This window comes from Cynocephalus volans, chromosome 8 (genome assembly GCF_027409185.1).
Source record: "Cynocephalus volans isolate mCynVol1 chromosome 8, mCynVol1.pri, whole genome shotgun sequence".
Taxonomy (NCBI): domain Eukaryota; kingdom Metazoa; phylum Chordata; class Mammalia; order Dermoptera; family Cynocephalidae; genus Cynocephalus; species Cynocephalus volans.
The window spans coordinates 4,902,377-4,930,347 of NC_084467.1; the positions used below are offsets into that span (position 1 = coordinate 4,902,377).

General features: G+C 43.7%; 1 protein-coding gene and 2 pseudogenes across 2 annotated transcripts; 2 read left to right on the top strand and 1 right to left on the bottom strand.

Annotated features, from left to right (window-relative positions):
• Positions 1-1,110: 1,110 nt before the first annotated feature.
• NOL9 (nucleolar protein 9) lies at positions 1,111-27,952 on the bottom strand. 2 transcript variants are annotated; one of them, XM_063106631.1, is made up of 12 exons: positions 27,582-27,952; positions 26,327-26,546; positions 24,839-24,966; positions 21,503-21,638; positions 21,282-21,378; positions 20,427-20,524; positions 9,932-10,093; positions 9,334-9,394; positions 8,563-8,674; positions 6,485-6,662; positions 5,055-5,188; positions 1,111-4,444 (listed from the first exon to the last, which is right to left on the bottom strand). In XM_063106631.1, exons 1-12 carry the CDS (start codon positions 27,948-27,950, stop codon positions 4,310-4,312), a joined length of 1,830 nt encoding a protein of 609 aa, XP_062962701.1. In that variant the 5' UTR covers positions 27,951-27,952; the 3' UTR covers positions 1,111-4,309. The 2 variants fall into 2 exon arrangements, with proteins under 2 accessions (XP_062962701.1, XP_062962700.1); XM_063106630.1 differs by having other exon boundaries at positions 9,097-9,394.
• On the top strand, positions 14,107-14,440 carry LOC134383000 (large ribosomal subunit protein P1-like; annotated as a pseudogene).
• On the top strand, positions 21,817-22,147 carry LOC134383208 (large ribosomal subunit protein eL33-like; annotated as a pseudogene).
• Positions 27,953-27,971: the final 19 nt, after the last annotated feature.

Below are 27,971 nucleotides of genomic sequence, written 5' to 3' on the forward strand. Positions count from 1 at the left end.
ATATTTTAACATATGGACTTCGTAGCCATGGCTCACACTGCGTTTCCTTGTTGGTGGTTTTCTCCCCCCTGGATTTTCCATTCCCAAGTACCCATTCGCTCCCTGGAACAGGCTTCTTACACTGCTGACTGCCTCCGGGGGTGCCTTCCCTCCTTCTCCGGAAAGCAACACCACAGAGGCCCTTGTGTCTGCAATCCCAATAGCCAGCAGCAACCCCTCTGCTGGACCCCTGTGAGGAGGAAGGCCAGAAAGATCCCCCCTCCAGGCAGACGGTCACAGCCTGGGGACCAAGTGAGTTCCAGAGCATGAGAATAACCCCCGCCACAGTCTGCTGAACGCCACGGCGGCGGCATCAGGGCCAGTTACCATGGCAACCCTTGGCTTCCCAGCTCAGCACATCATCTGCCCAACTCAGCTCTATTTGCTGATTCCCAGACTTTGCTTACTCAGTTCCTGGCATTTCCAGATGGGACCTGCTGCCCCTTGCCTCAGTGTCTCCTTTCAAAGCTCACCCACTAGCCCACTCTGCTTGGCAAGGCCTTGGACATATTTAACTTAGCAAGATCTTTGTGAAGAGGCCCTGAACATCACGTGGGCTTCCCCCTCACTGCACAGATGGCCCCATATATCTTCTAGCCACCATTCAGGCTAGGCTGGTCAGCCAAGTGTCGCTCTCAGCCAGCCTCAACTTTACAAGGAGCGGGAAGACTGAAGAGCCGAGTTCTTGCTTGCTGAGTGGCAGTTACAGGCACAGACCCCAGGCTTTTTTTTTTTTTTTAAATAACTCCTCTGGGGATAAAACTCCCTTTTTCCTTCTAATACACTCTCAAAGACAGTCCAGAAAGGGTACAGCATCCTCCTCTCAACTTACATGTGGGCCCAGTCAGGAAAATGAAAACAAACTTCCACTGCGCCCAGTACCGAAATGGAAAAAAAGCACAGGCACGTGCTGGAGTTTCCTGAGTGCTCCCTGCTCTGGCACCCAGATTTCATTAACCTCCTGTCAATGTTTTTTCCTTCCAATGTTTTCTGCATTATTTTTCTCCTAAGCATTTTAGCAATTGCCTGAAATAAAACGGTCAATCTACATAATAAAATTACACAATTAAATTCATGTTCTCAAAAATATTTAATGATACAGAAGTCCAATATGGTAAGTGAAAAGAGCTGGATAGAAACTACACACACAGGACAATTTTGTAAAAAACACACATGCACACACATACACACACGGAAAAATTCCAGACGAGACTGTATCACAGCATTCAGCTATTATCCACCTAGCGGTGGGCTTTAGGATCATTTTCTCCATATGTAAACTGTTTACATGGTTTTAAAAGCAATAAGTGGGGGTTTATGAAAAACTTCAAGGAATTAATTATCAATGGTGGCCTTGGAACCTGCCTCCCCAAAGCTCTTTAACAAAAGGACACTTGGCAGCAAGAACCACTTTCAGGTAAACCTGCCAGAGGCAAGACAGATAAGTAGCTGTAGATTCAAACTTGGCTGTGAGGAATACAACTTTGGTGCCTGCCTTCTAATCAGAGACAGGCCACACACTAAGAGTCACCGTTCTCTACAGGGCAGAGACTGTGCTAAGTTTTTTATGGACATGAGCTCATTTACTCCTCCCCAGAGCCCTGAGGGAAGCACAAGCATCCCACCTTCAGGGCAGTGGGCAGGCTCAGGTCAGACACCTTCCTCAGTTACAGTGCTGGCAGCGGCAGAGGCAGAATCAGAACTCACAGCTCTACCATCAGTGCCCGCTGTTTTTATCACTATACTACCATGCAAACCTAAAAAAAAAGAAAAAAAACCCATACCAATTAGACAATTTAAAAAAATCACCACTGGGTCCAATAAAAGGAACCCCTTACCATGTGGTTGGTCCTCAAACCTTATCTGGCAGTTGAAATCCAAGTTGCTGACAGATTAAGTAACTGCCCATCGGAGGGGTCCACGTAGAGGACACGGGCTACCTTGGCTCAGCCAGGAGCCTCACCTTCTCCAGCAGGCCACTTCTGGGCAGGCACTCAAAAAGCATAATCCAAGGCACTTGAAGAGGCTGTTCAAATATCCTTCTCCCCTTTCTAAAATCTTCCATTTCCAAGTGATGCTCACAAAGAATACATTTATTCCCTGCTTTCAAGGAGGCCTAACAGACAGGAATTGAACTATCCTCGTTTATGACATAAAACAAATCCCAGGATTTGAGAATCTACTCATTTATTTTCCTATCTATTTTCCCTATAAATGGATCTCTTTAAAAGAACTGACTTTAAAAGAAAATAATAAAAGAACTGGCTTTAAAGAACCACAAAAGTTGGTGACAAAGCATTTTTACTTTCTAAGTCATAAATTTCTATAAATTTCTTAAAATGAGCACATATCTTTGGGAATCACACGCAAAAAACGATTAAGAATTTTGTAAAGAATAACTCCAATGGAGAATTCCTTACTACACATTGTGAACCATATAGATCGCAGAAATAACAAAAGGTCCAACCTTACTCTTTCTTTGAACACCCTTAAAGCCACTGACATTGATAATCAAATGGACAGACATCCAAGGCAGACGCTGCTGCTGCAGGTCTGACTGGCACACCTGGAGCTGACCACAGAGCGAGTCTCCAGGATCTCTGAATTTCCTCCACAAGCCAGTGTGGGTTCCTCAGCCAACCCTAGGCCTAGTGCAGCCACCTGGTAAATGGCAGTTAGCTCCTTCTAGTGGCAATGTTGTTCCTTTACTGATGGGGACTGAAGACATCACATTCTTAAAAGCCAGCTAAAGGCAAACCTGAGTCTAATGAAAATGCGAATCACAGGGCGCCACTTTCGTTCTTCCAGAGGCCAGCTGCTAATGACCTACAGTGAATACTGTTGTCAAGACACAAGGGAAAAGAGGCAAAGTCTATGGTGGCAGACTGCCTTAAAATTCTTTGCAAGGCCAACATAGACAATATGATACAAGCTAAATTCAGATGTCAATAGGAGGCAACTAAGGCGTCTAGGGTATCAAGACTAATCACGGTGACAAGGGTTCCTGTGCTTATTTGTAAGTCCTTTGCTGTGGGTCTATGAGACACCCAGGAGCCACCACAAAGTACTAAAGACAATGATAATCAACAATTTAAATTAACAAACATTAAAACCCGCACATCCTAATAACAGTCTTTCAACATGATGATCTGGGCAACTGGAATTTTAACAATATGGCGGTCATGATGCTGGCTCAGTAAGTACCCCACTGTCTTAAATGAAGAAGTGACATGACCCAGTCTGATCACCCTTGTTCAGGTCCAGCTGCCCAGAGGCGGGAATGGGCTTCGCGAGAGCTGGTCTGCCACTCCTTCTTCTGAACAGCCCACCTTCCAGCTCCGCCCCATGCTTGTGTCTTCAGCCTCAGATGAGAAGTCGATTAGGACAAATCTAGTTTTTTTTGGTGGCTGGCAGGTCAGGGGATCCGAACACTTTGACCTTGGTGTTATGACACCATGCTCTAACCGACTGAGCCAACCAGCCTGCCCAAATCTAGTTTTAAAGAGTCCCCCAGGAGAGGCTGTCCAGGCTTGAGAGCAATTTCTTCAGCATAAAACAGGATTTAAAAAAAAAAGAAAAGAAAAGAAAATGAGGACTCCTGAGTCCAAACTTCTGTCTATTAGACCTGATTGAATGTAACAGACCACACACTCTCTTTAACACTTGACCCAGGTGAGCGGAAGAGAAGTCAGGTCGCATGGAATGAAGAGATGAGAATGACCGCCCAGGGATGTGACCGTCCCCGTCGGACGGCTCTGAGGAGGCACGTGTCCCACATCGGCCCGGCCCCTCAATCTGCACATGGCTAAGACGAGAGCCACGGCGAGCCTTCATGTTCATTGTGCCTGGCATCTTGCGGGTCAGCTGTCCTTCCGTCTTGGTACATTCCTGTGGCCCCAGTTTCCCTATTTTTATCCTGATTCCAATAACCAGGTCCTTGAAGAACGTTTTGAGGAATGGACCGTACTGTTTCTGTTTTAATGGCATACACTTTTTCCAGCTGCTTTAAATCCCTTTAGAAAAGCACCAGACATCAAATATGATTAACTATAGACGACTAGGACAAAATTCTAGATCACGTAGCTTTAAGAGAGAAACTTGAAAGTATTTGCTATGTCCCACATTCACGAGTTACACAGAAAGCTGTGCTACATAAGAGCTCCATTCACAGCCCTACAACCCCACTAAGTCTGCTGATGTCAGCTTGAGGCAAAGCTTTCTGACAAAAAAGTTTCTTCCCTTATTAAAAACATGAGTATCAGTTTATTTTTCAACGGAAATTAGGTTTTGGGTATGATTTCCCTTTATGTGTTTCCCTAGTTTCTCTTGCTCCAATCTTCTCTGATGCTCCAGGAAGTTTAAAATTGTAATCTGTTGTGACATAAGGCACAGTCCCCTCGCAACGCTGCAATGGAAACACAAAGAAGACAACTGGGAACACTGAAGATCCAGCTTGGAAGAGTCTGCAGTGTTCTATTTCCCACCCAGAAGGCAGCACTGAAGTGAGGTCTGAGTGAGGGCCTTTCGCTTCTACAGCCTGTGGCTCCCTTCCCTGGAAGAGCCCCCTTACAGCAACCAGCCCACTACCCAACAACCTGCACCTCCTTTCTCTCCAATTCAATTCCGTAAACACATCAAATGGCATGACAGTAGGTGGCTGTCTGTGCGTCTCTCTCAAATAAGCAAAGCAGGCAAGTAAGGACGTAGGGACACCCACCACCTCCCCTGTCCACTTGCAGCTCCTGCAGCTGGCTCTGGGGCCACATGGACACCCTTGCCAGCATGAGTTCCCAAGGGTGCCTCTGAAGACTGTCCTCGAGAAGGGGTCATCCTGGGATAATAGCTTGAGCACGGTGCCCATGGCTGTGAGTGATGGTGATTCATTCACAGGCTCTACAACAAAGAGCGAGCTTCCCTGACAGAAAACCTGCTCCTGTGACTCTTGCCCTGCGTCAGCTCCTTACTTCCCGTGGGCACGACCCGGACCCCTGCAGAGCTGTCCCCAGCTGGCTCACCTGGTTCTTGAAGACACACTGTGGAATGGAAATGGCTCCTACGAGCAGACAGTTCACAGTTCTTAGCTCCTCCGGGGGCACAGGGGTGAGGATGAGGTACAGGCGCTTCTCCATGTCGACGCCTCTACAGATCCCTTCGAGACATTCACAGCACAAAGATCATACTTGATGGCAGACATCAAACCTCCCCACCACTAGAAACTGCACAATGGCTCGGCAAATACAGCGTGCCAAGAGATGGAGCAAGTGATCATTCAAAGACTGTGTACCTTCCGTTGCTTAACTGTGAGGAACCAAAATGGTCTACACGCAACGTCCTCAGCTGTTTATTATGGTAAGCACAGGACAGAGAGAAGAGCCACCATGGAGGAACAAAAGGACAATGACAATGACTCGATCTTTCCCTGTCACCAGTTCCTTCTTTATGGTCTGTACTAAAATGATAATTTCTGTGGAAATGCTTTGAGATGTACAGTGTTGTACAAATCTGAATTATGCATTCAATTCTTTAAGACTTTTGCTGGGCTGGCCTGTGGCTCACTCGGTAGAGTGCGGAGCTGATAACACCAAGGCCAGGGGTTCGGATCCCATATAGGGATGGCCGGTTTGCTCACTGGATGAGCATGGTGCTGACAACAGCACGTCAAGGGTTAAGATCCCCTTACCAGTCATCTTTTTAAAAAAATTAAAAAAAAAAAAAAAAAAAAAAAAAGAATTTTGCTAATTTGGGGTTACTGAGTTCTAGCACCCTTCCAGAATCACACACAGATCCCGGACTTGTGTGATGGAAGCTGTCACATTGGGTTTGTCTTCAGGTCACTCCTGACTGTGGGGATGAATTTTAAGAGTGGGAGTGGAGAGCCTAGTTAAGAAGCCTTTCTGGTTGCCCGGTGCAGAAGGTGAGAGGGTGCCAAGCGGCCAGGGGTCTGACCTGAGCACCAGAGTGAAACTTGGAAGGGACACTGCACAGGCCTAGGGACAGGAGGACATGTGGCAGGGAACTCTCAGGGTCTCATATTTGGACATAAGTTTTAGGTACCAGCGAGACCCCCCCCTAGTCCAGACGTCCACCGGTAACAGGGGTTTGGAAGGCAGAGCATGGCTGGAGGGATACTACGGGAACAGTTGGCCTAAAGATGCATGTAAAGCTCCCACAGCCAAGGAGACAGCCCAGGGAAAAAGCATCAAATGAGAAGAGGAGACCAGGCCCAGCCTCTTAGGAATTCTAAATTTTTAAAGGAGCTGGCAGAAGCAGAGAAGAGCTGCTTCCTTCCTAGCCTCCAGCCCCCAAGGCACATTGTATGAAACAGTGAAGAGTTCTGTGACCTGTCCAACCGAGAGACAGCTACCAGGTCAAGACCAGTCATCTACAGTTGAAGAAATGGATCGATTTCAATAGGTTTTTGAACACGTTTTACTCTAAGACTCACCAAACCCCAAACAATCACAGATTGGAGTCTGGGCAAGAAGGATGGGCCCATTGGTGTATCCTCTGACATCATCCAGGATCTTGCAAAGAGCGACCCAGCTGGCATTCACAGCGTACAATATATGGGTAGGGGCGACATCAGAGTGAGTAATCCGGAGGGCAACAGCATTGAAAGGGACCTGGAAAATAAATTTGCATCTCCCTCAATTAATTTCTACTTTGAAAGTCTACTTTTAATTTTTATATGTTAACTGGCCAGCTATCCAAAGCTAGGTCTGCCAAACCACCTACCAAAAAGTATATATAAAGAATGAAAACACTATCCAGTGCTTGGTCATGGTTACACTGCTTTGACACAGACACCCTAAGAAATGTGCGCAAATTTCTCGTATGCCAGCAGCACTTGCTGGAAATCTAAACCAAATGCCTGCAACTTTCTTGTCTGAAGAGATGCATATGATTCAAGTTTGAAGACGTCCTAAACAAGTTACAAAAGAGTAAGACTTCCAGCCAAGGACCTGTGAAATAGCCAAGAACCTGTGAAACTGAGAGTCTTCTGATATTAGAAAGTAAAAGCCAATTCATTGAGAAAAGGCCTACTCATTTCCTAATGTAATGTAATGAGTTAAGAAAAATGGATCACATTCCTGGAGTACAAGATAAATGACTAACACATAACTTACTGGGTAATTCCAAATTTTTAAAGGAGAAAAGTATTTTGTTATACATATTACTTAGATTTTAAAAATAAATGTGAAACAACAAAAGGCAGATTAAATTACTGGCAGATAAATTTCAAGTTCAATCGCAGTGCATCTCCAAGCAAATAAATGACCCCATAAACCAAAATCCCATTAAACAAACTGCCTGAGACTCTCTGGTAGAGATGACTCAGAGTACCAGAGCCCATCCCACCACTGGGCCAGGAGACACAACTTTGCCGTCCAGGTCTGCCAGTGTGACCTCAGCCAAGTGCCTTCCCCTGACTGTGCCCAATTTTCAAAGCTGTAAACAAAGAATGAAATAGCACCTCCCTCCCTGGGTTGCCATGAAATCACTGAGCCATTCCACTTAAGTACTCAGCAGAGTGCCTGGCACAGAGTGAGTGCTGAAAATGGGACAGGCCATGCAGTGGACAGCAAAAGGACTCTGGAGTCAGGCTGCCTGGGTTGAACCCTAGACCCACTCTCACTATGCCACTTTGTGCAAGACCACTCAAAGTCCCTGGCCTCGGTTTTACTATCTGTAAAATGGGGTTATTAGCAGGACCACTATGAGTAAAAGAGTTTACACTGGCTTAGAACAGCACACAGTAAGCATTTAAGAAATGCAAAAATGCACTATTTTTGGGCCGAGCCTGTGGCGCACTTGGTAGAGTGCGGCGCTGGGAGCGCAGCGACGCTCCCGCCGCGGGTTCGGATCCTATATAGGACTGGCCGGTGCACTCACTCACTGGCTGAGTGCCGGTCACGAAAAAGGACAAAAAAAAAAAAAAAAAAAAAAAAAAAAAAAATGCACTATTTTTATTCTTTCATCATCCTGAATCCTAACACTGTGCCTCCCAAAATAATCCTTAGCATCCTAGATTCCAAGGTGTAAATACTCCAATGTTAGAGTCTACTTGTGACAATAATATGAAACACTTAAGAGTGCCTGCCAGGTGTTGCTATGAATGCTTGCTGAATGTGTGCAACCATTCTATGAGGTCTGGTGCTACACTCTGTGCTACAGATGAGAAACTGAGTCACACATAGATAATAAATAGAAGGGCTGGAACTACCACTAGGATCAGGTAGAACACATGTAACCAGCACAGAACCATTCCTGCACCCAGCACAGAGCATGGCTGCAAGCACGGACGCCAGCTCTGCCATTTCTGATGGATCATTTAGCCTCTCTGCATCTTAGTTTACCCATCTGTAAAATGGAGGTAATTACAGAACCCACATCACAGGGCTATTCCGAGGATTAAATGAGTGAAGAGTTACAAAGTGGATAAAAGAGTGCCCAGCAAAGAAAGCCATGGAAGTGTTTGTTCAGTACACACAATAAAGACAGTTTCCCACAAATTCAGATTACCTGATAGGGTGTCAGACCATGTAAAGGACTCAGTGGTTTTGGCACTGGGGGCTGCAGCTGGCCAAGGTAACCTAATACTGCCAGCTCACGAAGAATTCTGTTATGTGACTGTCTGGGAAGTAAATGAGAACGAGGTTAGGCAGAGATTTAACCCTGTACATCCACCTCCCACTCACAAACTGAAGTGCATTCGTCATTACATAGGTTACATTTACACAGAGTGCTGGGCTTTGCTTTAAGACGTTCCTGCCTTAACACCTGCAGACTCTGCCCTGATACAGCCCTACTGGGGAAACATGAAGTGTAAAAACTCTCCTCGAAGTTAAAGCTCCTGGAAACCAAAGCTGGAGGCCACGTCTGTACATTTCCATTGGGAAAATAACAGTTTAGAAAATAACCGATTTTCCTTTATAAATGTATGGTGTGATAGAGATTTGAAAAATTTTAGAAGACTTACTCCTTTTCAGGAATTCAGAACAGAATGCCTTGTTCAACTGAAGGAACTGTAACTCCTCAGTTAAATGACTGATTTACCTATTTCTTGAAGTTATTCTGAATGTAAACTCCGAATGAACGCTTATCAGTTTATGTCCAGTAAACATAACTGGACTCTCCTTTTCTTCATCAGCAAATTCAAAATTCTCTGCAAATTCTGCAAGTGGGAAACCTCGATTTCTCATTCTGCGCCTGCTTTTGGTGTACAAGCCATTCACACTGTCTACATATTCCGGGGTGAGGTTTGGCATGAATTTACTGGAAACAGAACTGAACTGAACGACGTGGCTGGGAGACAGCAACCGGATGAGATCGATGAGAAGCAAAAGCCCTTCATCTGCGAGGAAGGAGACAACATAATCACAGGTGACATATGAAAGAACAATGACATGAAAAACGATTACCCTGTGCAATGATAAATATACTAATTGTCCTGATTTGAATATCAAAAAATATATAATTTGAACAAGGGGGAAATTCTGCTAGAATAAAGAGAATTATATATTTCTGTTTGAAAAAAAAAGAAAAGAAATTGTTGTGTCTGCCAGTCCTTTGGCCGGCAGTGTTATGCATGTATATAAAAACACCTGTTCTGTTTCTCAACTTTAACCTTGAGATGACTCTGTATCTAATAAATACTAATATTAAAAAAAAAGAATTTTGAAATACATGTTAAAAACAAAAAATGTTTTTAAACTAAAAAGGAAAAAAAGAACAACAACACGTTCCTGCGAGCAACGGGTACACTTATTCTGAGACCAAGAAACAACTGGTAAGAAGAGCCTTAGACACTGGCTTTCAACACGGAGGTCCGAACGCCACTCCTCCCTCACACGGCCCATCCTTTCTCTGCAGAGGCACGCACGCAGCTTACCTGCCACCCAGCCCATCGTATTGATGAGGAGAGGGGCCTCTCTCTTGTAAGAGCTGAACACATATTTTATGATCTCAATATAACTCTCACAGTTGCTTTTACAAGAAAGTTTCCCATAATATACCATCTTCTGTGGTGTCCTTTGGTGGGTGAAAGGTGGTCCTAAGAAGATAAAGATAAGACCAATCAATCCATGACTACTTCAAGGCTGGTGGGGTTTTGTTTCAGCCACCATAACTGACAAAGGTCCTTAGGAAATCTGAGACCAGCCTACCAACAAGAAGAGCTGGAATCCCATTTTCAAAAATCTAAGCTTTCAACTTAATGCAAAGACATGCTCACTTTTACAACACATAGTTAACCCCAGTTATGTCCTAATACAGCCACTCATTGAACAAACATTTAGTGAGCACCTACTACCTGCTGGGCTCATTCCAGACAGTTGGGATATACCTGCGAACAAAACGGACAAACATCCCCACCCTCATAGGGCTTACATCCTAATGAGAGAGTGATTCATAGTCATAGCATCACTTACTGGAAAAGACTCTAACTTTCATAGCATCCTTACGATGCAGGTAATACTATTATCCCCATTTTTATTGATGAGGAAATTGAGGAGTGACTTGAATGGTCTGACAGCTAATAGATATCAAGCTTGGCTTGAACTCAGGTGGCCCAGCTCAAACTGACAGTCCTAATCACAGTGCAAGCCACTTCCTACCTCCTCTGGCTGGGGACAGGGAGTAAAGCAATCCAGTGAGGCTGGGGCAGCATAGTCCAAGCTGGGCCTCGTGGCAGCAGGATCAACAACACGAGGCCCTTGGTTGGTGTGAGGCCACGGGACAGATTCGGCCAGTGGCATGGCCACTGTGACCAGAGCTGGGAACTCAGCTGCTGGCTCTCCTCAAGGTTACGGCCAATAGGGCCAAAGAGGCAGGGCGGTCAGTGGCTTGTATGGTAGGGAGATCGAACAAATACGGAGGGACTGAGCAAACATGTAAATGTACCGAGAACAGGCGTAGCAAGGTTGCTTCCCATCAGAGAAGCAGCTCACAGACACGGGAAGGCTAACTAGAATGCATCCTGAGGTACTAAGCTGCGGAGAGAATGAGAGGCATAAACTCATGGCTTTTACTAGACAGACAGAAAAGATACACAAAGAAGTACAGGCATACATGTGCACATGCACGTATGCACACATGCATATGGTGAGCGCTGGCTTACACATATCCTAGTTGTCACTGAGGGGGTCTAGAGGCAATGATACCCAGAGGCAGTGAGCAAGCAAGCCTAGTACCAAGACTCTGGTTTTCAAACATCATTTGAAAAGTCACTAAGAGGAACCAGGGTTCTTTGGGGAAATGGCTCATTCCTGGTCCAGGGAAGGGTAAGTAAAAGATGAACCCTGGATCCAGGGTTCGATCCCTGTACTGGCCAGCAACAACGGCAACAACAAAAAGATGAACCCTGGAAAACCTTGTTTTGCCAGAAAGTAAGTAAGTGCTCAAAAAAGGATGGGGCCACAGATGGGCAGGTCAGAGGAGCTGTGGGGCCTAGGAGGCGATGGGCGCTCAGAAGGCAGATGGGTCTAAGAAGAATCAGCTCAGCCAGCAGAGCTGAGAGCCTGGTTATATAGAAAGACACTGGGCAAGTAAGTTAACGTATTAATAACAAGAGCCAGGTTTCTCACTATTGGAAAAGGGTTTACAAATGAAGAAGGAGTGAAGACCAGAATGAATCCTGTGATATTGGACTGGAAGTGGGAGAACTGATATGAACTCTGGTTTTATCTCTCGATCCTGATAATAAGATATAGAAGTAAACAGAGATGTTTATCTATGAGTGTAACATACACACATAAAATCTGTGTGTGAGAATACATTCATCTATTCTCTAGATCTGTTCACTGAGGGGACACAGAGACAATGATATCCCAGAAGAAAACAGCACACCTACCACCTGAATCCTGGCTTCTATGTACCATTCTCCAAGAAACCAGGGCTCCTTGGAGACGTGGCTCATTCCAGGGCTGGCACAAGGAAAGTACAAAAGTACAAAAAGAAAAGATGCAGAACTTCTTTTCTGTGCCAGAAAGAAAGCAGGTGCTCAAGAAATGATGAGGAGGTGTCAAAAGGACACAGGAGCCACCTGGAAGGGACTTCCACTGGCCACATCTGGGACAACATAGCATCAAAATGACAGTAACAGATAATAACCCATGGAATAAAACAGGAGTCCTGGGCCGGCCTGTGTCTCACTCAGGAGAGTGCGGTGCTGATAACACCAAGGCCATGGGTTCGGATCCTATACAGGGATGGCCGGTTGGCTCACTTGGAGAGCATGGTGCTGACAACACCAAGTCAAGGGTTAAGATCCCCTTAACGGTCATCTTTCAAAAAAATAAATAAATAAATAAAAATAAAACAGGAGTCCAAGATATAAACAAAGATAAATGGCAAAGAAGGGAAAGTGCATCTTGAGAAAAGAATGCCAAAATATGAAGGTAGAAGAAATGGTGAGATTGGAAGATCACCATTTGACAAATGTCATAACAATAACTGATTCAGGTAAGAATTCCCAATGAATGATGGACCCAGTGGGTGACACAACATTGTGAATGAACCAAAAGCCACTGAACTGTAAACTTTAAAATGTTGAATTTTATGTTATGTGAAATTTGCCAAAACAAAACAAAACAAAACCTGATGGGTGACATTTACATTTTCTAAAATTAACTCCTCATGAGAAAATTTAATTACAAAAGGAGAAATGGTATCTTGAATAAGTGGGGAAACTTGGCAGACACACCACCTTAACCAAGAGATGAAAGTTAACAACTCCAGGAGTAGGACAAAGGGACACTGTGTGCCTTCTGAGAGGACACCTTGGGAAGAACACGGCACCCCTTCTGTAGCATTCCTGTCTCAAATGCAGAACTTGAAATCTAATCATGAACAAACATCAGACAAACCCAAACTAAGAAACATTCTACAAAATAACTGGCCTGTCCTCTGCCAAAACGCCAAGGTCATGGGGATGCAAAGGAAAGACAGAGGCAGTTTTCCACGTCAAACGAAATTAAAGATACACGACAACTAAATGCAATATATAATCCAGGATTGGATCTTGGACCAGAGGAAGGGAAAAAGGTTGCCATAAAGAACATTACTGGGTGGGACAAATGGCAAAACTGGACCCACAGATCAGATGGTAGTGCTTTATCAACATTAATTCCAGGTTTAGATGGTTGAACTGGTTATGCAGGGAAGTACCCTTGTCTTTGAGGCAATCCACAGTGCAGAGTAACACTACAGCAAGCTACAGCTTCCTCTCACCTGCATAAGTGCATTCACACTAGAGGAAGAGGATGATGACACAATGTAATAAACTACCAACAACCGCAGAACCTCGGTGAAAGGCGCAAGGATGTTCTCTATTCACATGCTTTCTATAAGTTTAAAATTATTTTGAAATAAAGTTAAAAAAGAAAAAGGACATAAGGGCAGCTTAAGGGGCTCCCTCTGGCCAGATCTGAGACAATTTGAGCATCAAAATGAAAAATGATTGTACGATTTATACCTATTGAATACAACAGGAATCCATGAGTCCCTACTAATACAGATTAAGGCAAGAATCATCAATAAATGCTGAACCTACTGTGTGTAAGCTCAGTGAGGAACAGTATAGTTACAGTCTTAAAGCATCTCCCCACAAACTACTTTTTAATTGTACTTATCTAGTAATATCTAATTTTTTTGGTCTTTTTTGTGACCAGTACTCAGCCAGTGAGTGCACCGGCCATTCCTATATAGGATCCGAACCCGCGGCGGGAGCGTCGCCGCGCTCCCAGCGCCGCACTCTCCCGAGTGCGCCACGGGCCTGGCCCTCTCGTAATATCTAATTACTTATCTAGTAATAAGTAACTAAAAATGAAATTAATTAATTGAAAGTTTTACACATAGGTAGATTCAAAACTTTCAATGAATTAATTTTACTCTTACTTATTACTTGATAAGTACAATTAAAAAACATTTTGTAGGAACCCTTTTCCTCAGCTGTCACCAAGGTGCTCGGTCCTTCTGAGGAGCTGAGGCTGCACTGGGAAGAGGCCCTCCCTTCATAAGGCCACTAGCACTGCACCCAGCAGTGCCAGCAATGCCCTAGCCAGCACCATGACCTCCGTCTCTGAGCTCACCTGCACCTACTTGGCTCTCATTCTGCACGAGATGACCCTCACAGAGGATAAGATCAGTGTCCTCATTAAAGCAACTGGTGTAAATGTGGAACCTTTTTGGCCTGGCTTGTTTGCAAAGGCCCCGGCCAATGTCAACACTGGGAGTGTTACCTGCAAAATGGGCTGGTGGACCTGCCGCAGCAGCTGGTGCGGCACCAGCAGAAGGTTCTGCCCCCTCCACCGCTGCTGCCCCAGCCGAGGAGAAGAAAGTAGAAGCAAGCAAAGAACCTGAGGAGTCTGATGATGACATGAACTTTGATCTTTCTGACTAAACCTTTTTTGTGACATGTTAAATAAAAAGCTGAACCCTAAAACAAAAAAAATTTTGTAGGGGAAATTACAGTTAAATAGGAGGAATAAGATCTAATGTTCTATAGGACTGCAGGGTAATTATAATTAACAATTTATTGTATACTTTCAATTATCTAGAAGAGAGAATTTTAAACGTTCCCATCACAAAGAAATGATAAATGTTTGAGGTGAAAAAAAATAAAATTAAAGATAAAAATAAAACAATGCTGCTATAACAAACAAACAAACAAGTAAGTAAATAAATACTGATAGACATTTTGTGGGAAGATGCTTTACGACTGTAGGCTGGCCGGTTGGCTGAGTTGGTTAGAGTGTGATGCTGATAACACCAAGGTTCAGGGTTTGTACCAGCCAGCAAAAAAAAAAAAAAAAAAAAAAAAAGACTGTGTAAATATTTCCACTATAACTAATCCTGGATCACTATAACTTTATATTAGAAAACCCTAGCAAACACTATCTTAACCAGCGATCAAAGTTAACAGCTCTCATACTGGCAACATGTGATACACTTAGAAGATAGCCATCACTTGGCTAAAATCCAAAAGACTCTGAACGATAAATGCTGGCGAGGTTGCGGAGAAAAAGGAACTCTCATACGTTGTTGGTGGGACTGCAAAATGGTGCAGCCTCTGTGGAAAATGGTATGGAGGTTCCTCAAACAACTGCAGGTAGATCTGCCATATGACCCAGCTATCCCACTGCTGGGAATATACCCAGAGGAATGGAAATCATCAAGTCGAAGGTATACCTGTTCCCCAATGTTCATCGCAGCACTCTTTACAATAGCCAAGAGTTGGAACCAGCCCAAATGTCCATCATCGGATGAGTGGATACGGAAAATGTGGTACATCTACACAATGGAATACTACTCAGGTATAAAAACGAATGAAATACTGCCATTTGCAACAACATGGATGGACCTTGAGAGAATTATATTAAGTGAAACAAGTCAGGCACAGAAAGAGAAATATCACATGTTCTCACTTATTGGTGGGAGAGAAAAATAAATAAATCAATTCACACACACACAAAAAAAACCAGGGGGGGGAAGAAGACATAACAACTACAATTCCTTGAGGTTGATAGGACAAGCAAACAGAAAGGACATTGTTGGGTGGGAGGGGGGAGAGGGAGGAGGGAGGGGGTTTTGGTGACGGGCAACAATAATCAACCACATTGTATATCGACAAAATAAAATTAAGGAAAAAATAAATAAATAAAATCAATTAATTAATTAATTTAAAAAAAAAAAAAGATCTCGGGCCTTAAAATAAAGAGCAAAAAAAGTTAAAAAACAAACAAACAACAAAAAAACCCCTGTTATTTGTTTCACAATAAACATTGTTCAAAATGTCAAATAAAAAAAAAAAAAAAGATAGCCATCACTTCTGTGGTATTCCTGCCAAAAATGTGCAACCTAAATTTCCAATATGTAGGACATTTTTCAAATGTAATCTTCAAAAATGTCAAGGTCATAAAAGATAGCAAAGTCTGAAGGAACTGTTCCGTACTGATGGTAAGTATATGCTGAGCCTATACACATGAAATTAAGAAAGCAATTCCATTCACAATAACACCCAAAAGAATTAAATCCTTAGGAATAAATCGAACCAAGGAGGTAAAAGACATATATTGAAAACAAAATATTGCTGAAAGAAATTAAAGATAACCTAAAAAACTGGAAGGACATCCTATGTTCATGGATAGGAAGACTTAAATTAACATCGTGAAGATAACAATACCACCCAAAGCTATCTACAGACTCAATGCAATCCCCATCAAAATCCTAACAGCGTTTTCTACAGAAATGAAAAGCTGGTCCTCAAATTCATATGGAATTGCAAAGAGCCCCAAAAGGCCAAAACAATCCTGAAAAAGAATAAAGTTGGATGACTCACACTTCTTTTCAACACAGCGCAAGAAAGTCCTAGTCAGGGCAATGGGTAGGCAAAAAGAGAGAAAAAAAAGGTATCCTACTAGGAAAGAAAGAAGCGAAATTGTCTCTATTTGCTGATGACATGATCCTGTATTTAGAAATCCCAAAAGACTCCACCAAAAAACTGTTAGAACTGATGAAGGAGTTTGGTAAAGTTGCAGGATACAAAAACAACACACAAAAATCAGTACCATCTCTATACACAAATAACAAACATACGAAAAGGAAATTAAGAAAATCCCATTTATAACAGCAACAACAACAACCAAAAAAAATACTTAGGCATAAATTTAACTAAGAAGGTGAAAGACCTGTATACCAAAAACTATAAAATACTGATAAAAGGACTTAAAACAGACAAACAAAAATAGCACTACAAATAAATGGAAAGATATCCTATGTTAAGAGACTGGAAAAATAAATATTGTAAAAATGTCCATACTACCCAAAGCTTCAATGCAATCCCTATCACAATTCCAATGGCATCTTTCACAGAAATAGAAAAAAATGGTCCTTAAATTTGTATAGAATCACAAAACACCCCAAATAGCCAAAATAATCTTGAGCAAAAAGACAAAGCTGGAGGTATCGCACTCTGATTTCAAAATACATAATAAAACAATTGTAATCAAAACAACATGAAACAAAACAAAACCAGGAATAGGGCTGACAGGTTAGTTCACTTGGTTAGAGCATGGTGCTGATAACACCAATGTCAAAAGTTCTGGTCCCCATAACCCCCCAAAAACAAACAAACAAACAAAAAACCCAGCATGGTACTGACATAAAAACAGGCACACTGACCAACAGAACAGGATAGACAGCCCAGAAATAAATTCACACATTTAAAATCGATTTTACAAAGGTGCCAAGAACAGACAAAGGGGAAAAGGCAGCCTCTTCAATAAATGGTGGTGGGAAAACCAGTTTTCCATATGCAGAAGACTGAAACTGGATCCTATCTCACACTATATACAAAAATCAACTCGAAATGGATCAAAGACTTAAATGTAAGATCTGAAACTGTAAAACTACTAGAAGAAAACATAGGGAAAAATCTCCATGACATTGGTCTCAGCAACAATTTTTGGGGTATGATCCTGAAAATACAGGCAAATGGGATGACATCAAACTAAAAAGCCTCTGTACAGCAAAGGAAACAATTAACACAGGGAAGAGACAAGACACAGAATGGGAGAAAATACCTGTAAACCATATATCTGATAAGGGGCTAATATCCAAAAATATACAAGGAACACAAACAACTCAAAGGCAAGAAAACAAATAACCCCACTAAAAAATGGGCAAAGAACTTTAACTGACTTCCAAACTTACTCCAAATTACAGTAATAAAAACAGTATGAGGGCCGAGCCCATGGCGCACTCGGGAGAGTGCGGCGCTGGGAGCCCGCGGGTTCGGATCCTATATAGGAATGGCCGGTGCACTCACTGGCTGAGTGCCGGTCACGAAAAAGACAAAAAAAAAAAAAAAAAAAACAGTATGATACTGGCATACCAACAGACATATAGCATAGACCGATGGAATAGAATACAGAGAGCCCAGAAATAAACCCTCACATACATGGTCAAATGATTTTGCAGAAGGGTGCCAAGGCCACTCAAACAAATAGTGCTGGGAAAACTGGATAGCCACATGCAAAAGAATAAAGTTGGACCCATTCCTTACACCATCTATAAAAATTAACTCAAAATGGATCAAAGACCTAAACTTAAGAGTTAAAACTGTAAAACTCTTAGAAGAAAACATTATGGAAAATCTTCAAGACATGGGATTTGGCAATGACATCATGGATATGACACCAAAAGCATAGGCAACAAAAGGAAAAAAAAAAAGATAAATTAGGAACTTCTGTGCAAAGGATACTATCAAGAAAGCAAAAAGACAGCCTACAGAATGGGAGAAAATACTTGCATATGGTATATCTGATAAGGAATTAATATCCAGAATACATAAAGAACTCCTAAACTCAACAAAAACAACCCAATTCAAAAACAAGCAATATTTTTACTTGAATAGATATTTCTCTGAGCAGATATACAAATGGCCAATAAGCATGTGTTCAATATTAGTGATTACAGAAATGCAAATCAAAACCAAAATGACGTATTACTTCACACCTACTAGGACAGCTATAAGCAAAATAACAATACTGCTGAGGACGTGCCAAAATTAGAATCCTCATGCATCGCTGGCTGGGAATATAAAATGGTGCAGCTACTGTGAAAAAGCTTGGCAGTTTCTCGAAAAGTTAAACAAACAACTACCACATGACCCAGAAATTCCATTCCCAGGTAAATATCTGAAAGCAGGGGACTTGAATAGATATACGTATACCCATGTTTATAGCAGTGTAGTTCACAATAGCCAAAATGTGGAACAACCCAAATGTCGATCAACAGTTGAATGGATATGCAAAATGTGAAATATGCATACAATGTAATAATATTCAGCCATAAAGAGGAATTGAATTTTGATACATACTACAACATGGATGGACTCTGAAAACATTATGCAAAATGAAATAAGCCAGACAAAGAAGGACAAGTACTGCATGACTCCACTGATATGAGGTGCATGGAATATGCAAATTCATGGGGACAGAAAGTAGAACAGCTGTGGCTAGGGGAAAGGGGAATTATTGTTTAAGGAGTAGTTGTAGTGGATTGAATAATGTCCCCCCAAAACTCACTGAAGCTTGAATTGTAAGTACTATGTACTAGAAACTTGGCCCCACTGTGACTGTTAAGAGGGTGGGAAATCCCGTTATGGTAATTGAAAGATGGAGCCTTGACGAGGTGATTGGATGGTAGGACCGTGCAGTAGTGAATAGATTAAAAATGGAGGTCAGGGGTGTGGTTCTGAGGGCCTTAAAAGAAGACAGAGGAAGGGATGGGCCCGTGGCTCACTTGGGAGAGTGTGGTGCTGATAACACCAAGGCCACGGGTTCGGATCCCTATGCAGGGATGTCCGGTTAGCTCACTTGGGAGAGCGTGGTGCTGACAACACCAAGTCAAGGGTTAAGATCCCCTTACCGGTCATCTTTTAAGAAAAAAAAAAAATAAATAAAAAATAAATAAATAAAAAATAAATAAATGAATGAATGAATGAATGAATGAATGAATGAAGACAAAGGAGAGTCTCTCTCTCTCTGCTCTCTCTGCTTCTACCCCTGGGTCACTGTCACCACCACCAGATGCACTTTGGACTTCCCAGCCTCAGAAACTGTAAGCAATAAATTTCATTTTCTTTATAAATCGCCCAGTTCCATGTACTTTGTTATAAGCAACATAAACAGACTAATACAGACTTGTACAGGGTTTCATTTAGAGAAGATAAAAAGAAGATATTTAGAGAAGATATTAGGTATCGATAGTTGTGAGGGTTACACAACATTGCTAATGTATTTAATGTCACCCACGAATGCACACAAATGAACAGTTAAAATGATAAATATGTCTGGTATATTTTATCATTTTAAAAAAAAGCAATGTGGGACTGGCTGCTAGCTCAGCTGGGCAGAGCATGGTGTTGTAACACCAAGGTCAAGGGGTTCAGATGCCTAAACCGGCCAACTGCCACAAAAAAAAAAAGCAATGTGGAATTATGGGTTGGATTCTGAATTAGAAAAAGGACTTTAGTAGGATAACTGGTGAATTTTGAATAAAATCTATAAATTGCCTAAAGTACTACATCAAAGTTAATTCCTTGGTTTACACAGCTGTAGAGAGTTGCATTCAAGATGTTAATATTAGGGGAAGGTATGTTTTTGCATAAAACAATTTGTATGAAACAAAATGAGTGGCAGCTCCATTTCCTAGAATGAAAAAATACCAGATTTTGTTTTTCAGAGGCTAGGAGCATTTATGGAAAGACCATGAGTTTAGTAGAAGTGTGTTTACTCTTCATATTCTTTGAGTGAGCTTTTAGTAAACATCATTACTTTTGAATTTTATAAAACCAAGACATTTCAGAAATATATAATACATACCCAGAATTGGTTCTGTAACATTAAATAAGGAAATGCAACCAGGAGGAGTAAATTCTGTCTGTCCCAGATCACATTCCAAATAGTCAACGCAGGAAATACTGAAAATTTTTTAAAAAGAAAGAAAATTAAAAAAAAAAAAAAAAAGAAAAAAATTTAACTAGCTTTACTCAGTAGAAAGGATAAATCTTATAGTAAAGATTTTATGCAATACACAGGCATAACCCACCCTACAGAGCCTTTTAGTTGGAATGCTCCAAAGATGACAATTGGTGTTAAAAAAAAAAAAAAGTCAAGGGGCTGGCCCGTGGCTCACTCGGGAGAGTGTGGTGCTGATAACACCAAGGCCGTGGGTTTGGATCCCTATATAGGGATGGCTGGTTAGCTCATTGGGTGAGCGTGGTGCTGATAACACCAAGTCAAGGGTTAAGATCCTCTTACCGGTCATCTTAAAACAAACAAACAAACAAAAAAAAAACAAGAGAAAATGTACTGCAGGTGTGATCACAGTGTCCATTCATAACATGGATACAACTTAGTCTTTCCTAAAATTTTATCTTTAAAACACAACAGAACTTATCTCAGAAACATGATCCGGACAAACACAGATCTGAGACTAAGCGTCTCCTCTCACAAGCTCGCCCAAAGGCAAGGCAGTCAGTTCACTCTATAGCATCATCACCCCACTCCTAAACAGGACTATAAAGAAGTCATCGCTCACCTTAGCAGCTTTACAAAGTTGCATATAATTTCTACTTAGAAGTCAAGATGCATTCCCACCAAGTTTCTTAAATCAAAAATCCCACTTCATGCCAAAAATCTAGCAATATGTCAAAACAAGAATAAAAGCAGTCTTACCTATTTAACAACTGGTTAATCAGGTATCTATTAAATGTTGACTTTCCAATGTCCTGAGATCCGCAAACCAGAATGACAGGGCAGCCATCTACTTCTTCTGGAAGTGAAACAAACATTGACCCTAAGAGTTAGACACCCTCCTTAGGACTCTAATTATGAGGAGTGGTCCTCTGAGGTTTTGGTGGATGAACACCTGGATTTATCAATTACGTATGACTCACCACAGGAAACACTGACCAACTCTTCCAGCGCTGAAAGGGCACTCTCAGTTAAATGAAGGCCTTTTCTTTTCTTTTCTTTTTTGATGCCAACAGATGTCAACGCCAAATATTCAGAATTAATCTTGCAAGTCCGATTCTGAAATTAATAATTTAAACTATAAGAAAAGTGGGAAAAAAGGTAATTTTCTTCTCAGTTCTAAATCAACTAAGCCTTATATAACTGTGAGCTACAAAAAACAAATGTGGGAACTTTCTCTTTCTGCCATCTTGCAACCTGTGGAGGTGTGCTGGGAACAGGACTTCTAAAAGGCAGTATGCCTGGAAGGCTGTGGTCCAAGGCCATTTTTGCTGGTTATAAGCTGGATCTCCAGAACCAAAGGGGGCACACAGCTCTTCTTAAAATTGAATGTGTTTATGTTCAGTTTCTAGATGAAACCAAATTCTACTTGAGACATGCTTATGTGTACAATGCAAAGAACGCCACAGTGACTCCTGGCTGCAAACCAGACAAGACCAGAGTAATGTGGGGCCAGGTTGCTAGTGCCCACAGAAACAGGGGCATGGTTCATGCCAAATTCCAGCAACATTCCTGCTAAAGTCAACGGACACAGAATCTGTGTGATACTGTACCCCTCAAGGAGTTAAACAAATGAAAAGTAAATAAATAAAAGTGGGTTTGTTTTCTTGTAAAAGAAAAAAAAAGATAAATCTGAACCCTCTGTCTCTCTCACCACCCCCCCAAATCCACCCCATCAGCATGTCCTGTCAACTCCTCCCCTGCAGCTGTCCGTGTCTGCTTCCACAGCTTATGCTTCCTCCCAAGCTGCCATCGCTTCTGCAGGAGACTCCAGAGAAAAAGAAAATACATGGAAATTTAAAAATGATTGCCATAAGAAAAAATCAATAGAAGGCCTGTTCAATAGTAGAACAGGTTGGTGACCTGGTATAAAGTTAAGGCAATCTCCAAGAACATAAAGCAAGAAGACAAAGACAGAACATATACAAATAGAGTTGAAAGGCTGTGGAAGGCAGGTCCGTGAAGTCCAACGGCTTTCTACCAGAAGTATCAGGCAACACTGGGAGAGCGACCCAAGGGACGGGAGAGTGACCCAAGGGACGGGAGAGTGACCCAAGGGACGGGAGAGCATGCCCTAGCCAAAGCAGGTGAGGTTCAGACAGAATGAGCCCACTGTGCAGAAGAGGATGAAGCAAGGGACCCACTATGAACACGTCCTCGTGCCACCATCAACACGAAGGATGGAGATACCACAAAACAAGTGAGGAGCAGCCTAGTGTGAAACTTCCCATCATCAGCACTGGATGCTAGAAAACAACAGAGCAAGGGCTTCAAAGTTTTCAGAAAAAACTCTTTTGAACCTACAATTCTACACTCTGCTCAATTATCAATCACTGAGAGCAAAACAGGAATATCTTATAAGAGTTTACTATCTGCCTTATATGAAAAAATTGCTACAGAATGTATTGACGTATAGTGGGGGTCAGGTGGGAAGTTATCCAAGAAAGAGTTTAAGGAGTATAAACAACAGTGGTGGTTAAGTCCCAGGGGTGGGGGTGGGGAGCTGAAAATAAATGAAAAAAGCAGGTGTTTGATCCATGGCAGCTGGAAAGCTCACTTTCAAGTAGCAAAGGCTTGGTATCCCAGGATTTCACTTCTCCTGTGGCCCTGATCAAGCTACTGGATTCGACAGCGGATTAAAATGTCACCACAACAGTCCATTCAGTGTCCCGCTCTCATTTCATCTCTCTCCGCCTGCTTCAAGCCTCTGAAGCGCACCCACCACCTGCTCTCCGACTCAGTGATGACCTTGACTCCATTTCCCAGCGCAGCAGGAAACAATCAGAGGAGAACTTCAACTTGCCTCTGGCCTTCTCTGGCTTTCCTCCGGCTACTATGAATGAACGGCCAGTGCCAAGGCCACACGGACCCCAGAACCAGACCCGCCCCTCGCGGCCAGCTCCAGCCGCAAGCCCCCCCCCTCTACCACATCGTCAGCTGTCCCCTCTCCTCTGGACCACCCTCACCTGCTCCGCTCAAGCACGTTGTTTTCTCCATGCACTTTAACAAAATCAAAGCTCTCTTGATCGTACCTACCCCTCCAGCCTCTGCTTTGCTTCTGTCCTTTATAGCTAAAGTCTACAAAAGCAAAATCCTTTACTACTGAACCCTTGAGTTCCTCTCCCAGGCTCTTGGCTCTATTCCAGTCAGGCTGTTCCCTCCAGGAAGCCACCAAGACCACTCTGTGCAGACCCTGCTTCTTTATCCAATGTTCCTTTCTCAGCCCTCAGCTTACCATCAGCAGCATGTGCCACAGCTGTTCACGCATGTCTCCTTCAAAGACTCCCTGAAAAGTTGTCCTGGGGTCCCCGGTTGTCCTAGGGCCCCCTGTGGGCCAGGCCCACATGGACATCATGCTCACCTGGCTGTCCTCTAACACTGATGACCACTCCTTTGCAGGCTCTTCTACTGACCCCTCAGCTTTGTCTAGACTTCCCCAGGGCTCAGATCTTGAACCCTCTGGTTTCTATCTGAATCAACGCCCTCAGTGTTATTACCCCGTCTCATGGCTGTGGGTTTACCCTCTCTGCTGAAAGCTCTCCAATTTCCATCTCCAACCCCTTCCTGAACTCCAGACTCACACATTCAACCGCTTACTTGACATGTCCAGTTGGATGTCTAACAGGCATCTCAAAGTTAACGAATCTAAATCTGCCCCTCCTGCAGTGCCCTTACCTCAGTTAATGGCAACTCCATGCACCCAAGTGATTAGGCCAAAAAGCCTGGTGTTATTCCTTGTTTATTCCTCAGACCTCATATCCAGTCTGTTTACTAGTCCTGTAGATTAGCCTCAACCTATTGGCTCATGGGATACAATAACAGTAACAGAACTTCACTTTAAGAATCTAATAATATGGGCAGCAAAAATTTACAGGAGAGGAAAGAGAGAGATGGAAGAAAATGCAAGTACGTTTAAACTATTCATTCACAGAAAATTTATACTGTCCCAAGTTACCAAATCAAGATACAAAGATAACCATTAAACGTACTGACCAGCCTCCGAAACAACAACAACAACCATTAAGAAATGCAAAAGGCATTTAACCGTCTACAACATGAAAGGGTGGCGGGAATGAAACCAAGGAGGGGAGAAGAGTTCTTTTCATGATACACCTTTCTATACTATTTTCTAACTGTACACATGTATTACATTCTGTAAGACCTACAGCACTAACAGACAGACTGATCCTACATACTCATTTGATATGATTGTTTTGGTGCAAGTAATTAGCAAAACGCTGAATGAAAACTGGCTCTACCTCTTGTTCGAAAACGTGAGATAAACCTGGATAGCTAGTTATGAAGTTTACAGTGGAGGTTTTCAGATGTTCTAGCATCACAATGGAACACAGAGGAGAAAAATTCTTCATTGCCCAACATCTGTCATCTGTAAAGAGAAAAACAAAACACCTTAGAAACTGTAACTCCACTAACTTCTATGCCCTTTAGGACTGCCATCTCCTTAGCTGAACTGTAAACTTTTTGAGTAGGAATTGTATTTGAGTGTCTTTTTCAGGAAACCATATTGCCTAATAGGAACACATCTGGGTAGAGATGTCAATACAGGTTTGCCACGTAGTAGCTTCACGGCCTCAGACAATTTTTCTTACCTGTAAAATGGTGAAAACAATAGTACTTTCACTCTCAGGACCCTTGTGAAGGTTTAAATCGATAAAGTACTTAGTGCAAAGTGTAGTCCATAGTAAGCACCTAAAAATTATTAGCCTTCGGGGGGCATGTGAGACAGTGGAAGTGGCCCAGGGCCTGGCTGCCATTATGACCGAGGAGTCAGAAGAGATGGTCCTGTATGCTGAGCACTGCTATGTATACTCTTGAGTGAAGCCCACTCTATGGCTCCCTGGAGGATGTGCTTAAGCACCAGAACTCCCATGTACCCCAGCAGCACTTTGAGCTAGTAGGTTTGGCCGACCCTGAAATCACTGTGGCCTGAGAGGCAGCTTCAGGCACGGGCCTCTATCAGACCCTAGTGCAGGAGAGCTAGTACCAGTGCCTGGAGTGTGGGCAGCTGCTGATGTCACCCAGCCAGCTCCTAGAGCACCAGGAGCTGCACCTGAAGATGATGGTGCTCCAGGAGGCAGTGCCAGCTGAGCCACCACCCAAGGCACCCCCCCCCGCCCCCCAGCACCACCCACTGCGAGTATGTGGATTGCAAGGCTCTCTTTGCCAGCCAGGAGCTCCGGCTAAACCAATGGTAGATGCATCTCTGGGCCTCACCACCAAGGCTTCCACCCCAGTTGTCCTGGGGTCCCCAGTTGTCCTAGGGCCCCCTGTGGGCCAGGCCCACGTGGCTCTGGAGCACTCGTACTGAAAGGCAGAAGAGGTGGGGAAGAAGCAGCTGTCCCATCTGTGGCTGCCACCACCATTGAGGTGGTAACTGAGATGGAGCTGCTCCTCTACAAGTGCTCGGAGTGCTCACAGCTCTTCCAGCTTCCCACCAACATCCCCTTAAACCTCTGTACATGCTGTGCCCCTTCCTCCTCCGCTCTCCACTGCCATGTAAATTCTGTAACTGGATTTATTCTCTCTTCTGAGGGGGGTGTTCTGGGGCCCTTGATATGCACAAAGGTGCCCCCCACAACCTTCTACCTATTAGCACTGGTGGCCCCAAAGTGAAACAGTCAATAAAGACTGAGTTGGACACTGAATAAAAAATAAAAAGATAAAAATAAAAAGTATTAGCCTTATTATAGTAAGCCCTCAGTAAATTACCCAGTTCTTTTCATTACCCAGGTTAAGATGAGATTTGAGCAAAGTCCGGGCTTCCCTTTTCATCTCCTTCCTGCTTTTCTCAGGCATCGAGTAATGAACTGCATTGATAGTCAGGAAAGTGTGAGTATAGGTAGAAAAGACATCTTGGGAAGGCTGGCCTTGGCTGATGGTAAAACCAAACACCTGCACCTGGCCATAGAGGCATGTCACACGACAGATCCCACTAAAAGTAAAACCCTAACAGGGAAAGAAAACAGAAAAGAAAAATAACATTACAGACCCTGTTATCAACGACTGGAATATTCCAAAATCTTAATTCACTATTTGCATATAAAAAAGCAGATAATATTGGGGGACCTGTTCACACCTCTCAGCATTGGACAGATCATCTAGGCAACAAATCAACAGAGTAACCATTATTCTTGCAGAAGGAGAGAAGAAATCTAGGGTAATAAGAAGGGGGAGGGAGAGGGGAGGGGTGAGATTGGACAAGGGGCATAAAGAATAATTACGATTTGTAACAAGATATATGCTAGGAATATTGATTTGATCAACATATCTCAACGTTGAACCCCCGAAATATGTATAATCAATTTTGATTTAATAAAAAAAATTTTTTTAAAGCAGCTGATTTCTAAGTAACTGATTACCTTGTACTAGGTGACCATCATACACTTTATTATATTTTTAACCTAAGATCATACCCCATGACAGTTACAGAGAAAGCTTGGTGAGTACTGACACATAAAGAACAAGGGGGTCCCATCAACTCCGTCCTGCGGTCACGGCTCACAAACCCTACCACCCAGTCCTCACAAAAGCCCATCACTTGCCAGTCTCTCCCCTTCCTGGGTTTTCATTTCTCACCGACTTTAGAGGAGGACTCTCCTAGACCGGCAACCTTGTGGACATCAGGGGTCCAGCGCTCAGGCTCTGCCTCTACCGTACGACTTCTGGCAGGCTCCCTCACCTCAGTCTCTTCGTCTGTTCCCGCACAAACAGAGCGGTGATTACTGCGTAAGGGAGCCGGGGGTACTAAAGCGGCTCGTGCATCCAGAACACTCAGACCCTGGCATTTCTAAGCTCCCAGTAAATGCAACCTGTTATTATTTTTGCTATTAAAGTCCCTGCGGCTCTGAAGGCCTAGAGACCCCTCAGCAGGAGGCCTTGTTACTACCGCCAGGGACTTGAACCCGACGTGCAGCCGGAGAAGAGGCCCAGGGGGACCACGGTCCCCTCCCGGGGGCTGCGTCTCCACCCTCCCGGACCCACCTGCTCCACCGGGAGCAGCAGCAACACGCGGCCCGGGCCCACCGGCCGCACGGGCGGGATAGGGACGCTCGCGGGGCACGCCGGGGCGGGGGCCGGGGCCGGGCTGGGGGCGGCGGTCTCTGGCCTCCGAGCCGCCGCCGCCGCCGCCGCGCGCAACCCCTGGCGGGCGCCCTCCTTCCAATCAACGCCGGCCGCCCGGGCCAGCAGTAGCCGCCGCCGCCGCCGCAGCCGCCGCCGGCCGCACCAGCGCAGGGTTCCGAACCGGCGGCGGAGCCGACGGCTGAGGACGAGCTGGGGCCGGGCCTTGCGGACCCGCAGCCAAGTCGGGCGGCCGGGGTCCCGCTTGGGCAAGAGCAGCGCGTCCGCCATGCTGGGCCGCCGGCGCCTACG

Excerpts from the sequence above, each read along its gene's own strand:
- NOL9 (XM_063106630.1), bottom strand. The coding sequence starts at position 27,950 with ATGGCGGACGCGCTGCTCTTGCCCAAGCGGGACCCCGGCCGCCCGACT. Across the intron at positions 26,547-27,581 it reads TGCTGCTCCCGGTGGAGCAG|GGTTTTACTTTTAGTGGGAT; the intron begins GTGGGTCCGGGA and ends TTTCCCTGTTAG. Across the intron at positions 8,675-9,096 it reads AGAATAACTTCAAGAAATAG|ACAGTCACATAACAGAATTC; the intron begins GTAAATCAGTCA and ends TTTACTTCCCAG.